This window comes from Indicator indicator, chromosome 2, assembly GCF_027791375.1.
Source record: "Indicator indicator isolate 239-I01 chromosome 2, UM_Iind_1.1, whole genome shotgun sequence".
NCBI lineage: Eukaryota > Metazoa > Chordata > Aves > Piciformes > Indicatoridae > Indicator > Indicator indicator.
Genome location: NC_072011.1, coordinates 30,050,756 through 30,074,404, shown reverse-complemented (window position 1 = coordinate 30,074,404; position 23,649 = coordinate 30,050,756). Strand labels below are relative to the sequence as shown.

The following is a 23,649-nucleotide window of genomic DNA, read 5'->3' as shown; positions in this document are numbered from 1 at the left end:
TGGAAAGCTAATGTAAGAACTAGATAAGATCATGAGTAGGAGTTAAGAGGAAGCCAAACTTGGTTTTCTAACACTGCAGTGAAACTTGGCAGCCTGAGAATTCTATACTTTTCATGACTCTATTAATGCATTTCTCACGATGTATGACATGTGGTATGTTTTTCTAGGATAAGACAAGTACTGTCTGCCAGAACAGCTATTTCATTTTCTGTTCTCTCCTTTGCAACTCTTTTCCCTAGGAAAGGAGTATATTACCATGCAGTTTACTAGCTGTGCAACAAAAAAGCTGTTCATCCAATAATCTTTTCGTTAGCCAGGGACTTCATATGCATCTGCTGTGGTATTTGGCTTTATCAAAGTACCATAAAATAGGCTTCTGAGGTGCAACCTGTTTTTCCTTTTAAGCAGAGTTCTTAATGATGGCATCATAGAATTCTTTTGGTTGGAAAAGGCCTCTATGATGACTGAGTCCAACCATGAATGATGTTTTTACCAAGAGATTCTTGTTTTGTTACAGAAGTTTAATACTTACAGCTTGTGCAAGGAAGACTTGTTTGAAAGTTTACCTGTAAGTGATAGGCACCTGGAAAATCAATGAGACAAATGACATGTTTTGTACCTTTTATAAGTGTTAAGTATGTATTGTGGTTTTGGCTTTGCCAGCTCCTTCAGTTTCTATTGTTCTTTTGTGCATGAAAACTTTAAAAACAATCAGAGCAATTTTTGTGTAGTGGGTAAAATTCTGTTGAGAAAATATTTCTTCTTCAGATTCAGTAGGGATCACTAAAATGCAAATTAATTTACTGCCGGAAAACTGAATTTACTACGTACTTTAAAAATGTTTTTGCACATCCATCTTCTGGGTCAGCATAATAGGTGAGATTTAGTTGTTCCTCCAATGGCTGGAGAGAGAGAGAGAGCACAAAACTTAACAGAGCACAAACTCCTTTACCGGTAAGCTCTCTGAGCAGTCAAGAGGACTGCTTACCACGTATGTGATGACATGTTTGCTGGAGTGTTGGCTAACTCTGTGTTGTGAAGAGGACTGATGTAATTGGTCTAGCAGACAAGCTTTTGCTAAGTGTCTGGGTTCACATGTCAGTACTTGCATGCTCCTGAGCTTTACTACTTTCACCTGAGTCATAGCTGCAGTCTGGACTTCACACTGTAATGTAAAGGTCACTTGGAGGTGCCTGAGCAGACCTTTTAGTGGAAAATTAAAGTGAAATCTGGAAAGTGATGCTCTGTTGGCAGTCAGTAAGAGATTAATAGGTATCTAGATGGAAGACATAAGAAACTCTGCTTGAAAGATTTCTCTTACAGTTTTGAGTCTCTTGGAAGAGCTGTATCCATGAAAGCAGAGCTCTCCTCTATTCTCTGTTCTGTCAGGGCCCTGATGAAGAGCTTCTGGACAGACACTCTTTTGTGTCTGCCAGTTCTGCTCTTTTGCATTTATTTCATGTATGTCCTTAGCTCTTGCTAGTTGAGCCAATCATGATTTGAATAGGGCTTATCTTTGGTGGCATTCTGCATATGACAAAACCAGGTTTGCTTTTCTAGTATTCAGAACTAGGTATCCAAAGCTCACTTGAAATAAGCTCCAAGGGGCTTTTGAGATGTTTTTCACCTGAACTAAAGATATCGCCAACATGCTCATGTACCACATCCTCCTGTGTGCTGAACCAACATAAAAAGATGATTAAGAATGCAAATTGCCAAGTCTTGTGCAAGAGCACTAGACTTTAATCTAGCCCTTCACTGTAAGCCAGACATATCCAGTTTATCAATAGTGTGGAGGAGGAAAGTGGTATTGTTCTTCCAGTAGCTCTCCCTCACTCGAGTTCCCTGACACTACATGTATCTCCTGCTTCAAACATTCCCCTCCCCACCCCCAGGCTACAGGAATTCATGCTTTTAGTGTATGATTGACAATAAAGACATTATTTTCTTCAAAAGGTTACAGCGTTTCAGTATGGATTCTAGAAAGGTCAGAGCCCTCCTGCAGCTCGTTCTGATCTCCAACAAAGATCTGTTGTCATCAGGGATGCAGCTGTCCTTTTAAGATGATGAAAATGTAAGAACTCAGTGAAGTAAAAATAACCAGTGTTTTATTTCCTCTCCAAAAGAATGATTTCATTCAGAGAATAAATATTTACTTTCTCATCTGCAATATGTATTATTCATATCATTATATCATTTGTAGATACTCATGATTAAAATTCATTTTGGAGTTCAGATTGTTTTTTTCCTGATCCTGATGGTGCAGAGCTTTATGTTTCTTTTCATTTTGGAGAACCATTCTGTGTGGAAAGCATTAGAGATCATGAGGTTATGGGAGAAATAATCTCAAGATGCTTTTCTTTTCCATAGTTAAACTGAGTATGCAGCCTCCTTTTTTTTGTCCTTAGGTGCATGTGTTTGGGTTTTATGAGTAAACAATATACTATATTATCTATTTCCCCCACCCGCCTTTTCCAGATAAGCCTCCTTCTTCTGAAAAAATAACAGCTCTGCTTCTGTCAGTTCTGCAGGTTCTGAATTTTTCCTCACATTCCTTTATCTCTGCTCTCACTGCAGTTTCCTAGAATTTAACCTGGACAAATCCAAGCAGATACAAAGGACTAACTTTGTTAAAGTGAGAAGCATTGTCTTTTGTTCAGGAGAGAGTACTCTTAAGATCACACCTGAAGGCTGATTACGTTCTCCAGGTTACCTTTTGTATAGATTTCTGTGCCTGATGTGCGCACTCTCCTTGATGAGGGTCAAGATCCTTCGATGTGAAGTGGTTGTTTTAATGGTGGTAGTAGGCGTTCCCCAAAATTATCCCTGAAAGTTCCTATCCAATATATAAACTCTTCAAGAGGTACTGTATGTTTTCTTTTAGGGAAGATGGCAAGGAATAACAAGCATATAAAATAAAAACCATTCTGGGGTCAGTCTCCTTTTTTTAAATCACTCCAACTCAGGTTGTAAGGGCCTCTGAGCAAACTGATCTAGTTGAAGATGGCCCTGGTCACTGCAGCAGGCTTGGACTAGATGACCCTTAAAGAGGTCCATTCCAGCCCAAAACATTCAATAATTCTATGACAGGCTGGTGAAACAGAGGATCAGACTAGGTTTCAATGTTAGATTATGGAACTAGTGCTGATGGCTTTCAGAAGCAGTGTAAGAAACCACTGCTGTAACTTGTTCCCGTTGTAAGTGTCTGCGACACCTGATCAGTCTGAGCGTCAAAGAATTCAGCTCTGGTTTGAAGGACTGATTCAGCCTCTTAAAGAAGTGTGAGTGAATGAGTGAAAAGGAAAAAGGTAGAAGAGTTGGAATCATCAAGGAGTATTGTTCAGTGCTGGCAAAAGGTAGCAGATACTAGGCTTTTGAAAAGTAGCGTTCAGTGGTTCAGTAGCTGGAGAAGTTAACATGTGTCTCCCTGAAATTTCTCCTTTTATGTTGTTTGTGAATGTTGCTTTTAGTGCTTGTGTAAATTTAGAGGGGGTTATCTTTCAAAACTTTCTTCAGCACTTCATTTTTACAACTTTAATCTCAACATGTGAATAATATCCATCAACAAAACTGCACAGACTTTAAGCGAAGGGGACTTGGGCTGCCTGTCTTTATCTGTGTTTTCCTTCAAGTGCAAAATAAATGAGTTTTCAAGGAGGTCTATGTTTTTAATAATAAACCTTTTAAAGTTGCTGTTATCTGAAACATATATATCTAGTACTGAGAATTGTTAAAGAGATGCTTTGAATTGTTGTTTGTGGGTTCTGAAGTTTTCCTTAATTTTTCCACTGGAGTTTCCTGCATCTCTGTTTTCTAGCCTTCCTCCTTCCCTAGAAAACTCTTTTAATGGGCTCTCCTGTTTCTTTCCTTCCTTATTCTTTTGGCTTTTGAATCTGTTTTTAATTTTAAAAGAAATTTCAATATTTCATCTTTGTCTACTTTCAAAGAAAATGGCAATGTAGTAGATAAGGACAGATCAGATTCTGACATTCCTGAAAGAACAGCTCTATTGTGAATTAAGATATTTGTAACTACTTGTGAGTTAAGATTGCAATGCCTAATTCCCATGCCCTTAGCTTATAAATGCTAATGCTGGTGTAGTTCTTTTTATGTATTCTAGTCTTACTGAAGTCTTAAGAATGATAGTAAAGCTGTATTTAGGCTACAACTTGAGTTATTAATCTGGCTATATGAGACAAATTTAAGGAATTTATTCATTAGTCTAAAAATAGCTTTTGAATGATTAGTCTAAGTGAAAAGGGTGCCTGTGCTAAATAGCAGCTCTGAACCATGGTTTCAGTTGTATGCAATGGCTTGATATTTTGGTGCTTTTTTCCAAAACAAAGAAAAAATGGGTAAGAAAGCCATGTGTGGTCTTGTGGGGTTTTTTATTTTTCTTGTATGGTTTGTTGTGGGTTCATTTGTTTTAAAAAATCTTGTTCTAAATTTTCGATATTGTGATTGGTCTAAAAATGGAAGCTAGTGGACTGTAATTGATACATTTATTCATGATGTTCAAAACAAGTCATTAGAAAGAAAGAACAGTGTCTGAGACCTTCTGACTCATGTAATTTGAATCCCTTCATGTTTGAACAACTTGTTTCTCATCTCCTTTAAAACATTCAGACAAAACAAAATGTTCTAGGACTTAAGAAATACCTGGAAAACAAACTTTGGTTTGGGTGTGGGGTTTTGGGTGGGTTGGTTGGTTTTTTTTGGTGAGGTGTGTGTGGTTGTGGTTTGTTATAACTTTTTTTTTTTCCTCTTTTCTTGGAGGATCTAGCTTTTATGCTTCAGATACTAGATGGCTACACCTATAACTAGTTTCTCTCAGAAATATTATAATTCAGCCTTGAAGTGAAAGTAGTGGCTGCTGAAATTTCAAATGCCGTATTGTGATGAGGAATCATGGATAATTTGAAAGAACAAAGATGAAGGAAGTAATTTAAAAAGCCAATGATGCAGTCCTCTTCTTATCTACATGTAGTATCGCACACTACTACATGTTCCCTTCATCTCCTTGTTATCTGAACTGTTGGGGCTGGACAGCTGTTTCACATGTTTGTAAAGGATGAGCATGCTTAATGCTCTGTGCAAAATGAGATTCTGCATTAATAGAGTTGAAACAATCTCTACTATCAGCACAAGTGGAAAACAAAGCCATAGCAATCTGATTGCATGGTCCAGTGCTGAAATTTTTTGTGTGTGATGAGAAATCTGTGATAGATTTAGTTAACACAGTGGCATTTCATAATGGAGTGTGATTTAAAAACCCTTTCAGCCAGAAAAGAAGGTTGCTATCCCGTAGAGATATTCTAGTCATCTAACAATTGGAAAAGTGTAGATGAATCAGATTTCATGTGTGAAGTGGTGTTACTGCTGTGCAAAATGGAGTACCACATCTGCTGTGTATGTGAAGGCATAAATCAAGCCCACGTTTTCAGATCGATGCAAGGAAAGGAAATGTTTCTGTCTCAAGTTGTGTATTTTTTGCTGAGTGTTTTGTGGAGTAGCCAATGTTAAGATAATCCTCGTTCCTTTCCTGCCACAATGGCTAGTTAATTCTGTCGTTTCTGCTGCTGTATTGACTGTTACAGGAAATGAAAAATTATGAGAAATACGAAGGGGAATATTCTATGGCTACGAAGAATTTATAGTTCATTAACAAGAGTTGTGCTGTTTCCTAAAAAATTATTTGTAGTGTTAGGTACTTAATAAGTTATCTGACTGTATCTTGCCTGGCTGACAACCAACACATGAAAGAGTTAGTATGTTCACACAGAATAACAAGACATGAACCTGTTGGAACAGATCTAGAGGAGGGCCACAAAAATGATCAAAAGGCTAGAATACCTATCACATGCAGAAAGGCTGAGAGTTTGGGTGGTTCAGCTCGGAGAAGAGAAGGCTCAAGGGCCTTTCAATACTTAAAGGGGACCTGTAAGAAAGATGGGGACAATCTTTTTAGCGTAGCCTGTTGCGACAGGAAAAGAGGTGATAGTTTTGAACTAAAAGAGGGTAGATTCAGACTTAGATACAAGGAAGAAATTTGATGAGTGTGTTGAAACACTAGCACAGGTTTCCCAGAGCAGTGGTAGATTTCCCATCCCTGGAAACATTCAAGGTCAGTCTGGACGAGGCTCTGAGCAACCTGATCTAGCTGAAGACATCCCAGCTCACTGCAGTGTGGTTGGACTGGATGACCCTTTAAAGGTCCCTTCAAACTCAAACCATTGTATGTTTCTATGACATTTACATCAGTGCAGTGATCTTTCTCGATATGAAGGCTTCCATTCACTACAAGCATCAAACTAATAACCATATTATCATTGGAGCTAATTTGTGATTTAGAGATGCTTTCTATTGTATAAACATTGTATTTCCTGAGTAGCATGTAGTCTTTGGTCTCTTATTATCAATGACTACACTAATATGCATGACAATGAATTTTTCAGGAAGCTGAACACACTCTTTTATTCTACCAGCTGAATTTGAGAACGCTGCTGTGGTTTGGGTTCAAGACAGTTGATATTGCAACTTGTTTCCTTAGTTTTTGTGGAATCTTGTTGGTTCTCCTTAAGTGTATTTTCTTCTTTGGGTAACATATGTCTCTTAATTGCTCTCTAGCAAGTGAGAGAAGAGTTGAAATCCTAATCACAGCACAAAAGCAAATAACAAAATTAAGTGTTTGTTTTTTCTGTCTTCTAGTGGTAGCTCAAATTACTTGTTAGGATTTGTTGGGTTTTTGAAAGTGCACTTGGTTTCTCACCCTATGCCTGCCCCAATCTTTTTACCACAATGTCTGTGTTTTGAGTTCACTTCTAGCTGATAATGGGAAATGGTACTTCTTTCTCTGTATGTATGTATATATTTTTGGTTATGCTTGTATAAATATATATGCATGCATTCACATGAATTTAAGGATTCATTTTCTGCAGATCTTTTATTTTCTCACTTCTTTTGGGTTCACTTATGACTTAAATGTCAGTTTCTGGATGTATCTAGTAAGAAGAGGCAGATAGTTCACTGTTGAGAATAGTGGGGTAGTAGATGATAGGAGTGACATTTCTTCTTTTGTATACATTCATGACTTGGAAAACAGATGATTGTTTTTATGTCATCTTTTGGCATTTTCCAACAGTAAGGCTAATATTCCATTTCCAGGTCAGGAGTGAGAAAGCTTGTTTGGGCTAATGAATTCTAGAGAATGGTAGTTCATAAAATCCTGCACAGCGATTAAATTTTGACTTTGAGAAGTATAACTTGAGTTAGGCAGTGCAATCTGAGTTAAAGTCCTTTCCTGTTGGAGTCATTTGAGCTAAATTCCAAGACTTTTCCTTATTGGTAGGTTTGAGAGCAGTACAAGCTTTGTGCTGCACCTGGTTTAGCCGTCATGCTTGGATCAGCCTTTCTTTCTGGTTTTCCCTCTCTTAGGTCAGCTTCTGTGATAAGGGCTCTCTGTGGAGGGTTGTGTAAGATCTCTGTGAGGGGTGCACAGTTGATGACCTCATCTCTGAGGGGCTGCAGATGAATAGGCCATACCTTGAGCAGACTTCAGCTGCGTCCTCTTCGTGATAGGCCTTAACATCCAGGAGGTTTTCCAACTCTTTTTAGAAAGAAATTAACTCCTGTATGGTGCCTGTGTAGTGTGAAATCAAGCTTACTGCTTGTAAGAGTGCTGAGTCCCTGGGATGCTTTAGTAAACTGCCCAGTCCTGAAAAACTTGTTTTGCTATGAACAGGTTTGTGTATTGTTAGAATTGTCTGAACTGAAGGTTATGTTCTATCACATTCACAGCTGAAGGTTATGCACTGTCAGATACATCTGGTTCACAGCAAAAGTCTTGAAGGCTTTACACGCAGGACTAAAAGTTCCATTTATACACTTAGTATAAATTTTAGTAGCATAAAGCTGCTGCTCCCCTTTGCGCCTTGCAATCTGCCTTTGCTCAGGGATGAACAAATGGGATCTCGACTTAAAGGAATGTGCTTTCTCAGAAACTACAGACAAACTGATGAAGTGCAGGTTGGAGGAAGGGCAGTTCTGTGTGCTAGGAGCAGAATGTATAGCAGTGAGGCAAAATGCCTGATTGTCCTACCTTGAAAGTGTGGGTGTGTGCATGGTTGAAATTTTACTAATAGAGTGCTCTGACATTGCTTTCCTGTAATAGCATCTCTTTGGGTGCTGCTTTTCCCTAGTTGGTGCCTTATTGAAGAATGTCTTTCAAAGGTATAATGTTGAGGAGTTTTGATCTGTGTTGAGCATAGATACAAAGAGGAAGTATAGATGTCTTATCTCTGTAGTGATTAGTATTTCTTCTTCCTGCCTTTCGTGCTTCTTGTCTGGTTTGTGCTAGGCATTCACTTCATTATGGAATTGAGATTTGATTTAGTATTCTAAAGTATTTCAGATAAAAGGTCTGGATTGAATGATGAACCTGTCTAGGCCTGCAAAACTGAAATAGGTTATTGGCAATTATCTATGTGAATTTCTTACTATAGAGCCTTTAATGATTAAATGCATTAGTGGATACAATTTACCGTCAGAATTTTTGGACTGATTTTTGTACTAAGTCTTTACAGTTGCTGTAGACAATATCTTTGATTTTTAATTAAAAAATAATCAGTCTGCAATTAAACACTGATGCTAAATAGTAATACTTTGTCTGCTGCATCGTGTGCTTAGAGCTGCAGAGATTTGGCCATAAATCCTGATGTTGGGATAGAAGGGAAAATATACAGAGACTTATTGAAGGCAATATGCAATTGCCAATATGTCAAATGCAAGCTTGTCATGAGGTTATTTAATTAAAGGAGTTACTTAGTAATTTTTCAGATTTCTGAAACTTACTCCATCTGTATATGTTCATAGATGTCATCCTTGAAAGAAGTAGAAGGAAATAATTCCCTTGTTTTTCAGTGGTTCAGTTTCTGATGATTAACCTTTCCTTTTTTTTTTTTAAAGAGTTAAAGATTTTAAGTCAGTCTCACATTTTGTTTTCCTGTTGTTTTCTCAGAGAACAAAGCAATCCTTTTACACACTCCTGAAATGATCTAAGGCATAGCAACTTTAATTCCCTTGTCTTAGTCTATCTTCAGTTTCCTTAAATGCCTGCATTAACCTTCTGTTGGGGCTGAGAAAATGTGATGTAATACTGTGTTGCTTCATTGCAACATAGCCCTATCGATCTGATCCAGCAAAATACCCAATCTGTTAACCACATCTTGGTTTTATTTATTTACCTACATCCAACATATTTTTCTTGGATCCTGTTTTGTTAGAGAATAGCTGCTTTGTTTACTACACTAACAAATTGTGGATATGACTGCCACGGCAGTTTTGCCTTTACATATATACTTGTGCTTCTGATGAATGTGTATCCTTTTGATCTATTTGCGACTTAAAATAATTTGTATGTATATAAATTAAGCTGAAAAGGTTCTAACTAATTCCCCTCTCTGCTTTTTGTGCTTCAAGATGTGTAAAGGCATGTACATTCTTTTTCTTCCATTCTTCCCTTCTTATCCAGCTGGTTCTTGTATTGCAGCTAAAGGATTGCCTACTGCTTCCTTCAGAAGTATATAGATGGAGAATTGGAAATACCTGGGTTACTGGAATATTTCAGTATACTTAAGTTATTGGCTGCATATATTTCAAGTTGAGTTCTGCTTGTTTATTTGATCTTTGACTTTTCAATTATTTAACTCTGGTTTCCTGGGCTTCCAGAAGATGTAAGACTTTCTCATGTGCTTAAATACTGAAACAAAGCACCACACCTTTTACTCTCTGTGCTTTCCTCATTCCTCCTGTGGAAAAGTGTTGGGTTTAGGTTTGTGTTGGTGGGTTTGTTTGTTGGGGTGGGGTTTTTTGTTTTGTTTTTTTTGTTTTGTCTTTTTGGGGGGGGGGTGTTTGGTTTTTTGGTTGGTGTTTTTTAGTGGAGGTTTTTGGTTTTATTAGTGTTAGGGCTGAGAGTAAGCAATAATGAGCTGAATTTAAAGAGGGTAAGGGACAGCACTTAGAAATGCAGGCTAATTCATCAGACACTTCTAATACTGTAGAATTAACAGGAGATGGCATTAAATCATGCCTGAGCATTCGCTGAAGTAATTGCCTTCTTTCAAGCAGAAATACATGTAGTGGGTTTGAGTGATGGGTGGTTTAATGTTGTAGTTGAACTTTCTATCCTTTGCTTGTAATGGGAACACCCTTTTCAGCCCTTTTCCTCCCTACTACCCTGATTGCTGCTTCCCTTGCATCAAATATTTACCTCAGATAATTCAGTGGTTGATCTTGTTCTTTTTAAAAGACCACAACCAGTGAAATAATACACCCACGCAGCAAGTCAGCTGAATGGGTTTGATCACCTGATATGCCACACCAGTGTCTGTAAGGGGAGAACTGGAGATAGTCCAGTGGTGAAGTGTGAATAGCCCCTTTCAGCAGTAGCTGGCCTTTAAAGCGGGTGACTAGTCAAGTTAAGCAGCACCAGCTACATGCTTGCTTTGCAAAATGCTTGGAGCAGTTTTAAGATGATATTGCCTATTTAGTTTCCTGCACTTACTGGACTAGCTGCTCTGTTGGAACTGTTTTTCCATGTTCCATCTACTTAGCACTGGTAAGGCTGCACCTCAAATACTGTGTTCCCTTTTGGGCCTGTCACTGCAAGGACATTGAGGTGCTGGAGCATGTCCAAAGAAGGGCAGCAAAGTTGGTGAAGGGTCTAGAGCACAGGTCATGCGAGGAGTGATTAAGGGAACTGGGGCTGTGCTTGGAGAAAAGGAGGCTGGAGGAGGTGGTCTTAGATTTTCAGAGGAGGTTTAGATATAGGGTATTAGGAAAAATTTCTTCACCAACGGGGTATCAAGCATTGGAATGGGCTGCCCACTGAAGTGGTGGAGTCACCATCCCTGTAGGTATTTAAAAGATGTTTAGATGTGGTGCCCTGGCTCTGGGCATAGTTTAGTGGTGAACTTGGCAGTACTAGGTTAATAGTTGGACTTGATGACCTTAACATCTGCTGTTAAACAGGGGTTTAGTCTAATCTTATTAATTTTTTAAATGACTGGCACTCCCACTGTATTTGTTGGATCTGAACTGGAGTATGTGTGCTTCTATTAAGATACTTGAATGTTCAGATTCCACATCTGGGAAAGCACTTAAGGAAGAAAATGAATATGCACAATCATTCGCAAACAAGAGCTGTGGACTTTTGAAAGAAACACTTCATCAAGTTCATCAAGCCACGCCCTGCTCTTTTGGAAGCTGTTGCCACTTTTTCTATTCTGTCCTATTCCAGAAACTGACCAATTAAAACACAAAATTTAGAAATATTCCTTGCAAATGTTAAACAGCATGGGAAAAGTTGTGGGTATGAGATAGGCACACTAAAATAAATGCTGCTGGTGCTGTGCTTCAAAACCCAATGACAGTGCTTCTTGGAGGTGGACACACCAATAAGATGCTTTTTTAAGGTTGCACACTGTGAAGATTTGTGACATCTTCCTGATTCTTTTTCACTGTTCAAGTTTTTTCCTTGCATATGTAGATTAGCAGATCAGATCACTCAGCTTCTTCTGAGGATTTGGATTTTTCCCCCTCCCCTCAATCTAGCACAACTAAAAGAGCAACATAAACACCAGTGCTGCTGAGTGTGCACTTACTGTGTAAGTTGTGGAACTGTCTGCCCTGATAATTTCAGAATAGAAGGGTGTTTTAAACATTATTTCAAACCCCCTATTAATTAGCTATTGAAAGACACCTTTTTCTCTGTCAATCTGTCTTTTTGAGAACTAAAACTGAGTGATAGACGTTATCCTGAATTTAAATATTCTCTGCAGATGCTTTGTGATATTTTATTTCCATAGTCTGTGGCAGGCAGTGCAGACGAGTGAGGTTGTTTTGGAGACATGATACATTTAGGCAGCTTCATGAATCATAAGAAATTAATAACCATACAGGAAAAAAGCAAAAAGGAAAAAACAAAAAAAAACCCAAATCAACAAAAAAAACCCCTAAGGCTTTTAATGCTCCTCCACGGTGTTTTTGCTTGTTAAGGAAATTTATTGAATAATTAATTAAGATATGGCAAATGTGGATATCAATAAAAATATTAATAAATTTTCTTTAATATGAAAAAATTGCCAAAATGTATCAAATAGGTTTGATGTGTGGTTATAATATATATTTACAGTGGGAGCATACAATATTTAGGCAATATAACAATTTTTAACAATTTAAGCAAACTGGGAAGAGGAATTAACAGAAAGAGAGAATCCCTGGGAGCTAAATGATGCTCAACCACAGTGGGAGCAGACTTGACAAGAACTGTTAAGCCAAAGAGGCAATGAATTAATTACTCACAGCTGATTCCACCCAAGTGGGATGTGCTGCTGCTGTGTATTAGCTGTTGAGGCCTTTGGGGCGCTGTCCTGCACCAGGCACGGCAGGTTGCCGGCAGGAATGCCGTGCAGTCTCGGGGCTGGTCTGGCTTCAGCAGGACGGCGGACTGTATGACGCTTTTACTGCGACGGGCTCTTGCTTTGTCCTGGGTATGCTGAGGCACGGCAAAATTCTAGTTGCAAGGGGAAACAGGCTTGACTCCAGCTCTTAAGCTTGTGGCTTCTCTAGCTTGCAGTGAGTAGGCTCGCGGCTTTGTCCCAGGCTCTGGTCTGGGCAACTTGAGGCAGCTTCAAGCAAGGTAATGCAGGTTCAAGCAAGGCAAGGGTGACTAGAAATCAGCTTGTATATATATCTTGCCTGTGATTCAATCAGGCCAATAGGGCAAATGAAGCCAGCACATAGTTACCCAGTGAAAAGAAGTTCTGTCAGGCTTTGGGCATAAAAGGCAGAAACATAGGCCTGGGTGGAGAGAGGCAATGGCAGTCTCACAGTATATCAGAGGTTGGAAGGGACCTCAAGAGACCATCAGGTCCAACCCCCCTGCCAGAGCACGATCACTTAGGGTAGTCCACACAGGAATGCATCCAGGTGGGTTTTGAAAGTCTGCAGAGAAGGAGACTCCACAACACCTCTGGGGAGCCTGTTCCAGTGCTCTCTCACCCTCACTGTAAAGAAGTTTCTCCTCATGTTGAGGTGAAATCTTCTATGCTCAAGTTTGAACCCATGGTTCCTTGTCTTATTACTGTGAACCACTGAAAAGAGCCTGGCCCCCTCCACTTGACACCCATCCCTCAGATATTTATAGATACTGATCAGATCCCCTCTCAATCTTCTCTTCTCAAGACTAAATAGCCCCAGGGATCTCAGTCTCTCTTCATAGGGGAGATGCTCATGTCCCCTAATCATCCTCGTGGCTCTTGGTTGCTAACATCGTGGTTAGTGGGGCTTCTTTAAGCTTGGGTTAGAAGCTTGTGGCTTTATCTGGGCAGGGGTGTGTATTACTGCATTCTTTTGATGGTTCTCTCTGTCTGACGACCACTTCAGCTCCGACAGTATTTTTTTCATGGTACAGCTGAAGAAAAAAGTGTATTGTTTTGGGTTTGTCAGCTTTGTGGGGTTTTTGTTTCCTCTTTCTGGTGGTATACTAGCTTGCAAATTTTCTGAGGTAAATAACATTTTGTTTTCTGCTTACTTGGGAGTTGATGACGCTGAACGCTTAATTTAGACACTTAGTAGACTGTATGAAATCTGTAGGCAAGTGGGAACATGATTTGTTAGAGGGCACCTGGAGCTGGATACTTGAATTCTCATGGAGCTGTGAGAGTGTTGTGGGTTTTTTATGCTTAAGATCACCTTGTACAATGTCAAAAGCATTTCGGTATTTTACGATAAAACATATAGTCTAAAACTGCATAGCATTTGTGAGGTAATCAATTAATCCAGTGTATATTAAACCAATGTGGGGATTTAGGGGATGTCATTCTGCTCCTTTTAGGTTATCTTCAAATTTTAATTTTTTTCCTAAAATATACTGAAATGTAAATCTTCATATTTAACGGTTTACCTCAGCTCTCAGCCTGAATAGCCCTACCAGGAGTTTTCTGTTGCTTTTTGACTCTTGTCAATTGAGCAAGTTTATTATGCCTAGAAGTCTTAAATGAAGTTGCTTTTGTTTTTGAATATTCAAACATATGAAAGGAACCTTCCTTTGGCAGCAATTAACTGACTAAAGGAATAATAAGAAAAAATTAAATCATCTTTGCTGTAATAACTTCAAACAGAGTGTCCAACAGTGGCAATCTAACATTACAAAGTGTATATATTTCCAGTGTGTTTTCTGTTTATTTGTGCTTTGCTTCTTGGTGTACTTGGACATACCAATTTTAATAATGCTAATAACTAAGTTGGCAATTAGAGGAAGTAATTTTGTTTATGGGATATTTCCTGCTCATCTTGCCTGTAAGAAGCAGTGTTCCAGGCATTTGCAGAGCATGCTTTATCTCAGTTTCATACAAAACACTTTGCTGACAAGGGAAGACATGGCTGCCCTGTAATGTAATTACATTAAACTGCTAGAGTGCTCACCTGACATGCAGAAAAGCTGGATTCATTTATTACAGCAAGAGAGACTTCAAGTCATATTTCTGAAGACCTCTTGGAAGGCATCACATGAGTATTGGATGCTGGACTCTCTCCTGTGCTGAAGGGTCCTCCTGGGTTAGGAGAAACGGGCACATCAGAGACCATCTAAAATTATATCTAATTAAAAGATAAAGTAAATTGAGGGGGGGAAAGACAGAAATAAAGTGCCAGCAGCAGCACAGAAGATTGGGCTGTGGCTGGGTCTGTGGCATAGGTATCTCTCTGACTCTGCTTGACTTCAAGGTGTTTTCGTAAATACCTAAGTGCTGTAAGGAGCCTTCATGCCTGGTGTAGACATCTGAATTGTAACAGGCATTAAATTCTTGCATTGCCAAGTGCTTCTCTATATAACATCAAAGTACTTCTGTGAATATGGCCCCAAGTACGTGATCAGAACAGAAATATACAGAGTGCTGAGAGGAGTCTGCAGCGAGAGCCTCCCTTCCAAAATCAACTGATTTGACTGATCTGTACTGCATGATGCAGCAAAGCGTCATATTAGGCCAGATGGATGAAATGGTGCTCTTTGAAGATGCTGCCAATATTCAGTTCCTCTTAGAAAATCGTCAGTCGAAGAAAATCTGTTTGCATCTGGCCCCTGGCCAACATCTTAAAAGCTTGTACCAAACCAGATATTAAGCTCTTGCATGTATTTTGAACCATGAAGCCACATTTCTCAATTATCTGAGTGAATGCTACCAAGGCAAGCAGAACTTTTTTCTTCTGTATAATTCCCCACTTTGTATTCTGTGTGAACTTTTTTGAAAAGTTGTGTGGGTACATGGTGATGAGCAAAGCATCTGGTTTGATGTGTATGCAGGAAAAGTGGATGGCTTTAGCCCCTGAAAGCACTGTGTGTTAGCCTGCGAGGTGTTTTCATGTTGCTTGCTGCTGTTTCCACAGAAGAAACAGCGAACAGCTGTGCAGATAGCATGTGGTTCTGTCATGGTTCTGAGCCATCTCCTGGCCCAAATGTAGCGTGTTGCTCAGCATCTGGCTTGTCTGTCAGAGGAAGGGCTAGTATGGAGGCATACTCAGCTCGCACTTAAGTTGTTTTCAACCATGAGAGCTTTGCTGACATCTGTGTTGACTTGCCATTTGCAAGGTGTGTGAAAACTTAATTAGTGGTAAGTTGTTCACTTGTTAATGGGAAGCCAGTGTAGGACAGAAATCTCTGCTAGGATGAGATCTAATGTGCAGCAGTTAAATGTCAAATCCATCAAACTTAAAACACTAATTAAAAAAATACAGTGAAAGACAGAAACAGGAATAACAGCAGTTTCAAGTGTTGGTCTTTTAGGGTTGATGCTGTTTCTTTGTTTTGTTTCTTTATATGGGAGCAATATGTGGGGGTTTTAGTTGGTTGTTTTGGGTTTTTTTGTTTGTTTTGCTTTTTTCTTTGTTTGTTTGGGTTGGGGTTTTTTTTGTGCCAAGTGAACTACTGACTAACAAAATGCTAATTGTGTTGCAAAGCTTGTAAGAAATATAGTGTTCAATGCAAACAAATATAGTAAAACCATAAGGATAAGTGACCTGGAAGATCTAAGTAATGGTAAGGTAGGTTATCTACTAATGTATGTATGTGTATAATTACAGCTTTCTAGTCTTAAATTTCTTGTTGAATATGATTATATCTTGCTGTAGATGTGTAGGAATGCTCTAAAAATGTTGAGATCTTGCTTTGCATTTACACTCCTTTATTTTCCCTTCGCCTGCACCACAGCAGCTGCAAATGTGTGACTAATCATTTCATGAAGCAATCTTTTTTTTTTTGTCTACTTCTTGAAACTGGAGTTTCATATTGCATCTTTGTCTTTCTCAGATTCAAGCTACAGAGTAGTCTTAATGCAGTAGGTGAGTTGGACAGGAAAATAAGTGGTGATAGTAAGGTTTGTGAACTTTCTGAGACATAGAAAGTTTACCATATGGTGTAAGAGTAGGTTGCTGTACTTCAGTGATTAGTCAGCCTAACCCCTTCCCCCCTCAGTTTATTCAATTTAACCATAATGAATTGTGGTTATGATTTGCAGAGAATATTTTAACACATTGATAAGTAAATGTACATTATCTTAACTTCTGAGTTTTGGAGGTAATTAAATAACTGATTTTTAAGCTACATTTAATTTAGGGGTTTTTTTAGTACTACTAATATAACTTCAATTGGTACTACTAAAATACTGTTGTAAGATTTCCCACTGAATGTAGTTGAAAGGTTGCTATTTTGTTTCTTTGCGTGTCGTCTGGTACTGAATCAGGAATTAATGGGAAGCAGTGACATGTTGTGTAAAATTAAGATGTGCCAAATACCTGCATCACTGACATACTTATTTTGATGTTGCACTATGTGACCTGGTCTGAGAACATAACTGGTCTAGGGAGGTTCTTCTCCTCCTCTACCCTGCCTTGGTGAGACCACACCTGGAATACTGCATCCAGTGTTGGGCTCCCTAATTCAAGAGAGACAGGGTTCTGATAGAGTACAAGAGAGAGCCATGAGGATGATTAGGGGACTTGAGCATTTCCCCTATGAAGAGAGACTGAGAGCCCCGGGGCTGTTTAGTCTTGAGAAGACTGAGATGGGATCAGATCAATGTCTATAAATATCTGAGGGGTATGGGTCAAGTGGAGGAGGCCAATCTCTTTTTGGTGGTGCGTGCTAGTAATACAAGGAACAATGGATACAAACTTGAACATAGCAGGTTTCACCTCAACATAAGGAGAAGCTTCTTTACAGTGAGGGTGATGGAGCACTGGAATAGGCTGCCGAGAGAGGTTGTGGAATATTTCTCTGGAGGCTTTCAAACCCATCTGGGTACATTCCTGTGTGGGCTACCCTAAGTGACCCTGCTTTTGGCAGGTGGGTTGGACTCAGTCTCTGGAGGTCCCTTCCAACATGTAACATTGTGATTCTGTGAACTGCATGAATAATGACCACACCTGTGTTAATCCAGTGGTGTTCCATGTGCAGGTAGTGTTTGGTTAGTGTCTCTGCTAGCTGGCCAGCTGCTTTTTCATGTTTTAAGAAGCTCAAAATACTTTTTGAGGTGTATTTACAACATTTGCCTATTTTGGTTGTAGCTTGGTATGGTAATTTTTTTTGTATGTCAGGAAAACAGTATTTTAAAGCATTAAGTGCTAATAGTATTAATGTAGAAAAAGGCATTAGACTTTTTTTTTATTTCTATTCATTGAATCTCCCTCATGTGCTCTCATGATTAAAGAGATGTGCCTCTTCTTAAATGGTTTCAGTTGCTTTCAATCCTGCCTTAAGCTTAGCTTTTTGTATGAATGACTTTTGTCAGTCTAGGCATTGTTACCATCTACCAAGATTACTCATCAAGTGCAAGCAGCTTTGTAAGGTCACATTAGAAGCTGGGATTTTGTTTTACTCCAAGCAAGCTGAAAAAGCAACTTTGTCCTGTGACGATGACAACATAGGAATGTCATTTGACATGATTCATTCTTGTATTGCATCAGATTGAGATGCTGACGCAATTTACAGTCAGATGTGAAGAAACTGAATGTGTTCATGTCTATGCTTTTAATGTCTGCTTTCTTCTCCTTCTGTGAATTCATTTTTTTTTCTAAAGGGTATGATACATTGTCCCTAAAAGCCTTTGGTTTCCCCCATGCACTTTCCAAATGCTTTATTGGGTGGAAGTTTGTGCTTAAGGTTTAGCTGAGCAGTCTATTCTAAAAATAACTAAAGAATTCTTTTGGAAATACTGCAAAGCCCTAATCTGGGGCACAAAGGTTAGTGTCCCACACTTTCCCATCACTATGCTGTTTTGTAGGGAGTCCTCAAAGGCAAGTTGAAAATCCAGCGGGAAGTTTCATCCTAGCAGCTGGGCTCACCTCAAAATATCTGAAGGCTGGATCTGAGGAGTTTCCTAGAATGCTTGAAATTTATAATAATGCAAAATGGCATTTAGCTGTAAGATCTCTAAATCTAACTTAGCCTTTGGTAGTTTGTTATTTAAAAAATCTGAAATGTGACAACAAACCCTAAAGTGAAACAATTTGATTGAATAATTATAATGGGACATACCCTTCAGCTAGCAGGATTGATAGAAAGGCAGAATTTTCCCTTAAAGACATGGAAGGGAGAAAATGAGAAAGCACCCAGTAGTTTTTAGTTGCAGGAGAAATTCTTGTGATTTCTTCTATTGCTGAATAGATGTTTTGCATTTATTTTTCAATTTACATAAGGGTTTTTTTTTAGACTCATTACAGTAATCTGGAATGTTGGAGTGATTCGTGGAATTATGCAAATCTTGACATTTATATTGGAAGGATTTTTCTTCCACCTACAGTTGATACTTGCACTTATTAAGGATTTCCAGACTGTTGCTATCTTTAAAACAGTGCACAAACCCAAATAACCAGTGCAATACAGCTTTCAGAAACCATGGAAGGCTTCTGTTTCAATGTGCTGGTGGGACTGAGTGCACAGTGGCAGATAATTTCCCTCGACAACATGATCATTTTCTCAAAATGGATTGTTTGATTTGGCAGTGTGGGTGTTTGTTTTTGTTGTTTTAAATCTATATTTAAGCAAAGTTATTGACCTTCACTAGGCCCAGCATCCCAAAGGATGGACCAACTCAGTGAAACCTGGATAAATGCCTTCTCTCTGGCATCCTTGTGGCATGATGCTATGGAAAACATACATTTCCATGTGTAGCATTTCATTTTATGTTCCCCAATGTTGGGCCTGTTCCAACTACTTACTGTTCTAACCAAAGAGTTCCCAGCCATGGCTTGGGAGCTGGGATGGCAGACACAATTTACACTGAGGTTTGTACATCATCACCCTTTCTGAAGACTGATAAGATTCCTAGAAGAGATGCAGACTGTTGTGCACTGCTTGACTTTGGTGCCTGGTAATATTTTTAGGTGCACTTACTGATTAGTATAAGCATGGTATTGTAACTTCTTACATGATGTAGTACAGGTGTTGTCTTTAACAGGATTGTGCAAATAAAACTGATAATATAATTAGGACCTCTTCAGTGCAGCTATAGAAAAGGAAACAGTTTCTTTTGGCACGTAAGCAAGAACAGCAGAAGCTGAAGCCACTTAAATAAGTTGTCTAAATGTAGTCTGCAAGTGGCATACAGTCACTGATTATCTTTTTTTGAGAAAAACAATAACTTACCCTCTTCTCTGCTTCTTCCAAATGCATAGTGGGATAATTCAGCTTAACATCTTGTATTTTTGTGGTAATGAGCATACAAGAATGTGTTGTTTGTTTCGTTTTCTGTTGAAGTTTTCTTCAACAGAGATTTATGGATCCAGAATAAATGTTGGAAATTAGAGGACTGGAGAGATGAAATTACTTCCTCCCCACCACTCTCTAAATGGATATTATCAATACTACTGGATTCATAAATCTGGGAGAGTTGTTTGTGAAGCCCAGGAAAAGCTCCCCTGAAATGAACACATGAAAATAGGAACTTTTTTTCCCCAATATGAAAGCTGCCACTCTGGATATAACTGCTAGATAATTTGGCTTTTCCTTTTCAGATAACTTAATTCTTCTTAGAGTAGGGCTTTTTTGAGATTTTGTGTAGTATTTTTGCCTGCTTTGCTCATTTGAGTATTATCAGGGGAAAACAAACAGACAAAATTCTTCCATCTTTCCTAGTACATTTCCTTCTTAAATAGCTTTCTTTTTTACAAATAAGAACTGCTGCATAATTTGAATGCTAAATCCCATCTTAAATTTTTGTTCTTTTGTTTGTTTCCCAAGAAACATCATCATATCTCTTAAAACCCAGAGTTAACTCTCTTGAACCACTTAGCAAGTTTAAAATCTGCAGAACTTAGTTTATTGCTCTTTACTTTGAAAGCACAAAAATAAATTGGCTAAGGAAATGAATTTAAATATTATGTACTTTTTTCAGGAGGACCCAAATGATATTGACCCCAAAAGAAAAGACGTGCATGGCAGTGATGGGGAGGACAAATCACAAAGTGTGGAGACTCTACCTCCAGGTATTTCAGTAACATTTATCTTTGAATGTATAAAACACAGCAGTTGTTCTGATTCTAATAATTCTTTGGAAGTGGTAGGACTGTTTTAGAGGTATGTATTTCTCTATTCTTAAAGCTTCAGCCTCCTTGAATCTTAACTGCTTTGCTGTTCCTTTGGGTTTTAAACCATAGGGAAAGTGACTCTCTGCTTGTCCATTTGTATTGTCCTACATCAGGTTTGAGGTGCTGTAAAAGTCTTGGTACAAAAGCAGTCCATTTCTCTTGACAGATAATACTGGCAGGCAACAGGCAAGATGCTGGCAAGTAGCAGAGCACCATGATTTTTGAGTGAAATGACCTCATGTCTTGAGGATGAGCTAGGAAAATTAAGGACTCATTTCATGTGACTGCTTCCATAAACTTCTTTTCCTGCTTGTTTCACATCAATGAGATTTAACTTAATATAGCTCAAGGAATACAGAAATAGTAAAATGGGTTTGAATATTTTACACTGTATTGATAAGTGTAAGATACCTTCACAATGCATTTCACCCTCTTGGTATAATCTTAATGTTTGGCTTATAAATCTGTCTTAGCCAAACATTTGAAATACTTGAGGACTTGCAGAAAGGGCTAACTAAGGCAAACTTTCCTTTAAGCAGCTGGAAGCTTCTAGCCCCAATTATGTGTGAGGTACACTTTTTGTTTTATAATTTTAGGCTCCTGGTACAGTATAAGCTGTCTGATACTCATGGTTTTTTTTTTTTTGTGTGTGTGTGTAGCCTTTGGCCTACCTTGTTTTAGCTGCTTTCCAGAGAGGGGAAACAAGTCTCTGGTTTTGTATGCATGGGTTTTTGACAAAACTTTTACTGTGCGTATACATTTGGAAATAAATCTTTAAGTTGAAGAGCTTTAACTTGGTTTCTGGCACATCTTGTCAACTATTTTTTTTTTTTTCCCTCATTACCAGGACTCTCTGTATATGTTGTTACCAGGATTATACAGATCAGCCAATTTTGCACCTTCCAGCTACTCTTCCTATTTCCCCTTTTCGAATGTTCATGTATTCTGGTCCAAACCCTATGTATTTCCTCTAAGACCTTCATTTCCCAGTGGCCCTATGTAGCTATCTGAGTATTAAAAGGAGTGGGAAGCGTTGTTAAGTTGAAAGGGAGAGATATTGGAAGCTGGAACGGTTGGAGCTAGAAATATAATTAAGTGGAAAGTAGAGCAGGTCAGAGCTTTTTTTCATTTATTTGGTGATTAGTAATCTCTTACAACCTGATTTAACAGGCAGGTGAATCGTTACTGCAAAGAGTCTTGAGTGAAACATCAAAGGGAATTATGCACTCATCACTATTTTGATTTTTTTTCCATTCATGTAGGCAAAGTTTGAATCCTTATGGCAATGAAGATTGGAATTTGTACTTGCAGTTTCTTTGTGCTGTTTTAAAACAAATTTTCAGAGGGCTTTGGTTCAAAGCTCTCTTGCTTTTCCATTGAGGTTAGGAGACTTGTAGTTTAGGTTTCAGTGTTACAGAATCATATCTTTCAGAACTTCTCAGAATTAATGAATTATTTTCTTGATCTTTAAAATGGCTTCATATAAGGATTAAATTAAGCTTTTTTGCCTTCTATACACCAGAGTGTATCAGTCCTTTGTTATTTGGTGACTTACATGATGCAAAAGTTTGGCTGTTTGTGTGGTTTTTGGTTTTAAAAGAAAATAGTGATAATTTCTGTAGTTAGAAGACCAGCCTTGAATTGTATAAATGAATAACTAAAGCAAAACTACATAACCAGTCCCGTAATGACAGGAGTTGCAAACAGCTCTTTATTTTAGTTAACAAAGATCTGGAATCTCTTAATGGCTGTAAGTAAAAATAAATAATTTATACCAAATATCCTACTGCTTTTAAGCTGTATTGAGTCAGTGAGAGAGTGAAAGCTGTTTAAAGGATGTTTTTATCTATCTATTCTTTTGTTGCATGCTGCTTGGTTATGTGCAGATTTATCTGCTACGCTATTATTTCTCTTCTATCTCACTTCAAGCTGCTCTTACTGTTATCTTGACTCTTCCCTAATAGATCTAATTCGTATTGCACAGGATTGACAGGGCCTTTTGCTGGAGCCAGAGCCAGGCTTTGCCTCCTTCCTGGCAAGCCAAATGTACTTGTTCTTACATTCTGTGGCTGTCACTGTGTTTCAGTAAATGTAGCCCTATAAAGTGGCATTTGCTTTCTTCTCAAAATTACTTTCTGGACTATATGTCAAGCTCTACTTGGATGGAAACTGGAATGGAATGAAATGTACCAAAGTAGGACTATTTTAAAAATACAGCTGCTTACTACAGAAAGAGAAGAAAAAAAAAAGTGCTAACTATTTAAAATTAATTAGCTTATTAAAAATAATAGCAGTGAATTCCACTGTTTTTGTTGGTTGTATTCTCCAAGACTTGAGAGTTGGGAAATACCTGGGACAAAAAGAAGGAACTTCACCAGGTATCATGTTGTTTCTACTTATTTTAGAGGCTCTTCCAAGCCTGACAAGCTAAGCACTTCTTGTCAAAACCAAGTTTTAGTATTGCAGCATATCCTGGTTCTAGATTTATAGCTGATACAGTGATTTTTAAAATTTTGGTATATTTTTAGTTGCTTGGGTTTTGTTTGATGTTTTGTTTGGTTTTGTTAGTTTGTTTTTCTACTAGTCTCTGATAGCAGACTCTGCATTTTATTTACTGTTGAGTTTAAAAGATTAATTTATTGCCCTGTTAGGTCTCAGCACATGTAAACACAGATTTACTTGAATTGGAGCTTGCTTAAATTAAGTTTGGAACAATGCAGCTATGTTTTCTGATACTCGTTCTACCTGGCAAAGTAATTGAAACTTACAAGAGAAATTAAATCAAACTTGTTCATATTTGTGTACCACAGGAACAGTGCTTATTATTCAAAAAGGTTTTATTAAGCCACTCTAACTTCAAAATTTAATTCATAAATTGTCAGACAAGCCTGTCAGCAAAGGTAAGGCTGGACACTGTATTTAGCTTTGGATCTGTCCTTCATTTTTCAGCAGTTAATTGGAGCTGTTAGCACTTGTAACCATGTGGACAGCCCATGTTGCATGTTGTAG

At 38.3% G+C, this 23,649-nt stretch overlaps 1 protein-coding gene across 1 annotated transcript in view; it reads left to right on the top strand.

Moving 5' to 3' along the window:
- GALNT2 (polypeptide N-acetylgalactosaminyltransferase 2) overlaps positions 1 to 23,649 on the top strand; it is a 95,421-nt gene that overhangs the window by 34,525 nt on the left and 37,247 nt on the right. Inside the window, exon 2 of the mRNA XM_054394560.1 lies at positions 20,448 to 20,538. Coding sequence (XP_054250535.1) covers positions 20,448 to 20,538 — 91 coding nt within the window. The remainder of the gene's footprint in view (positions 1 to 20,447; positions 20,539 to 23,649) is intronic.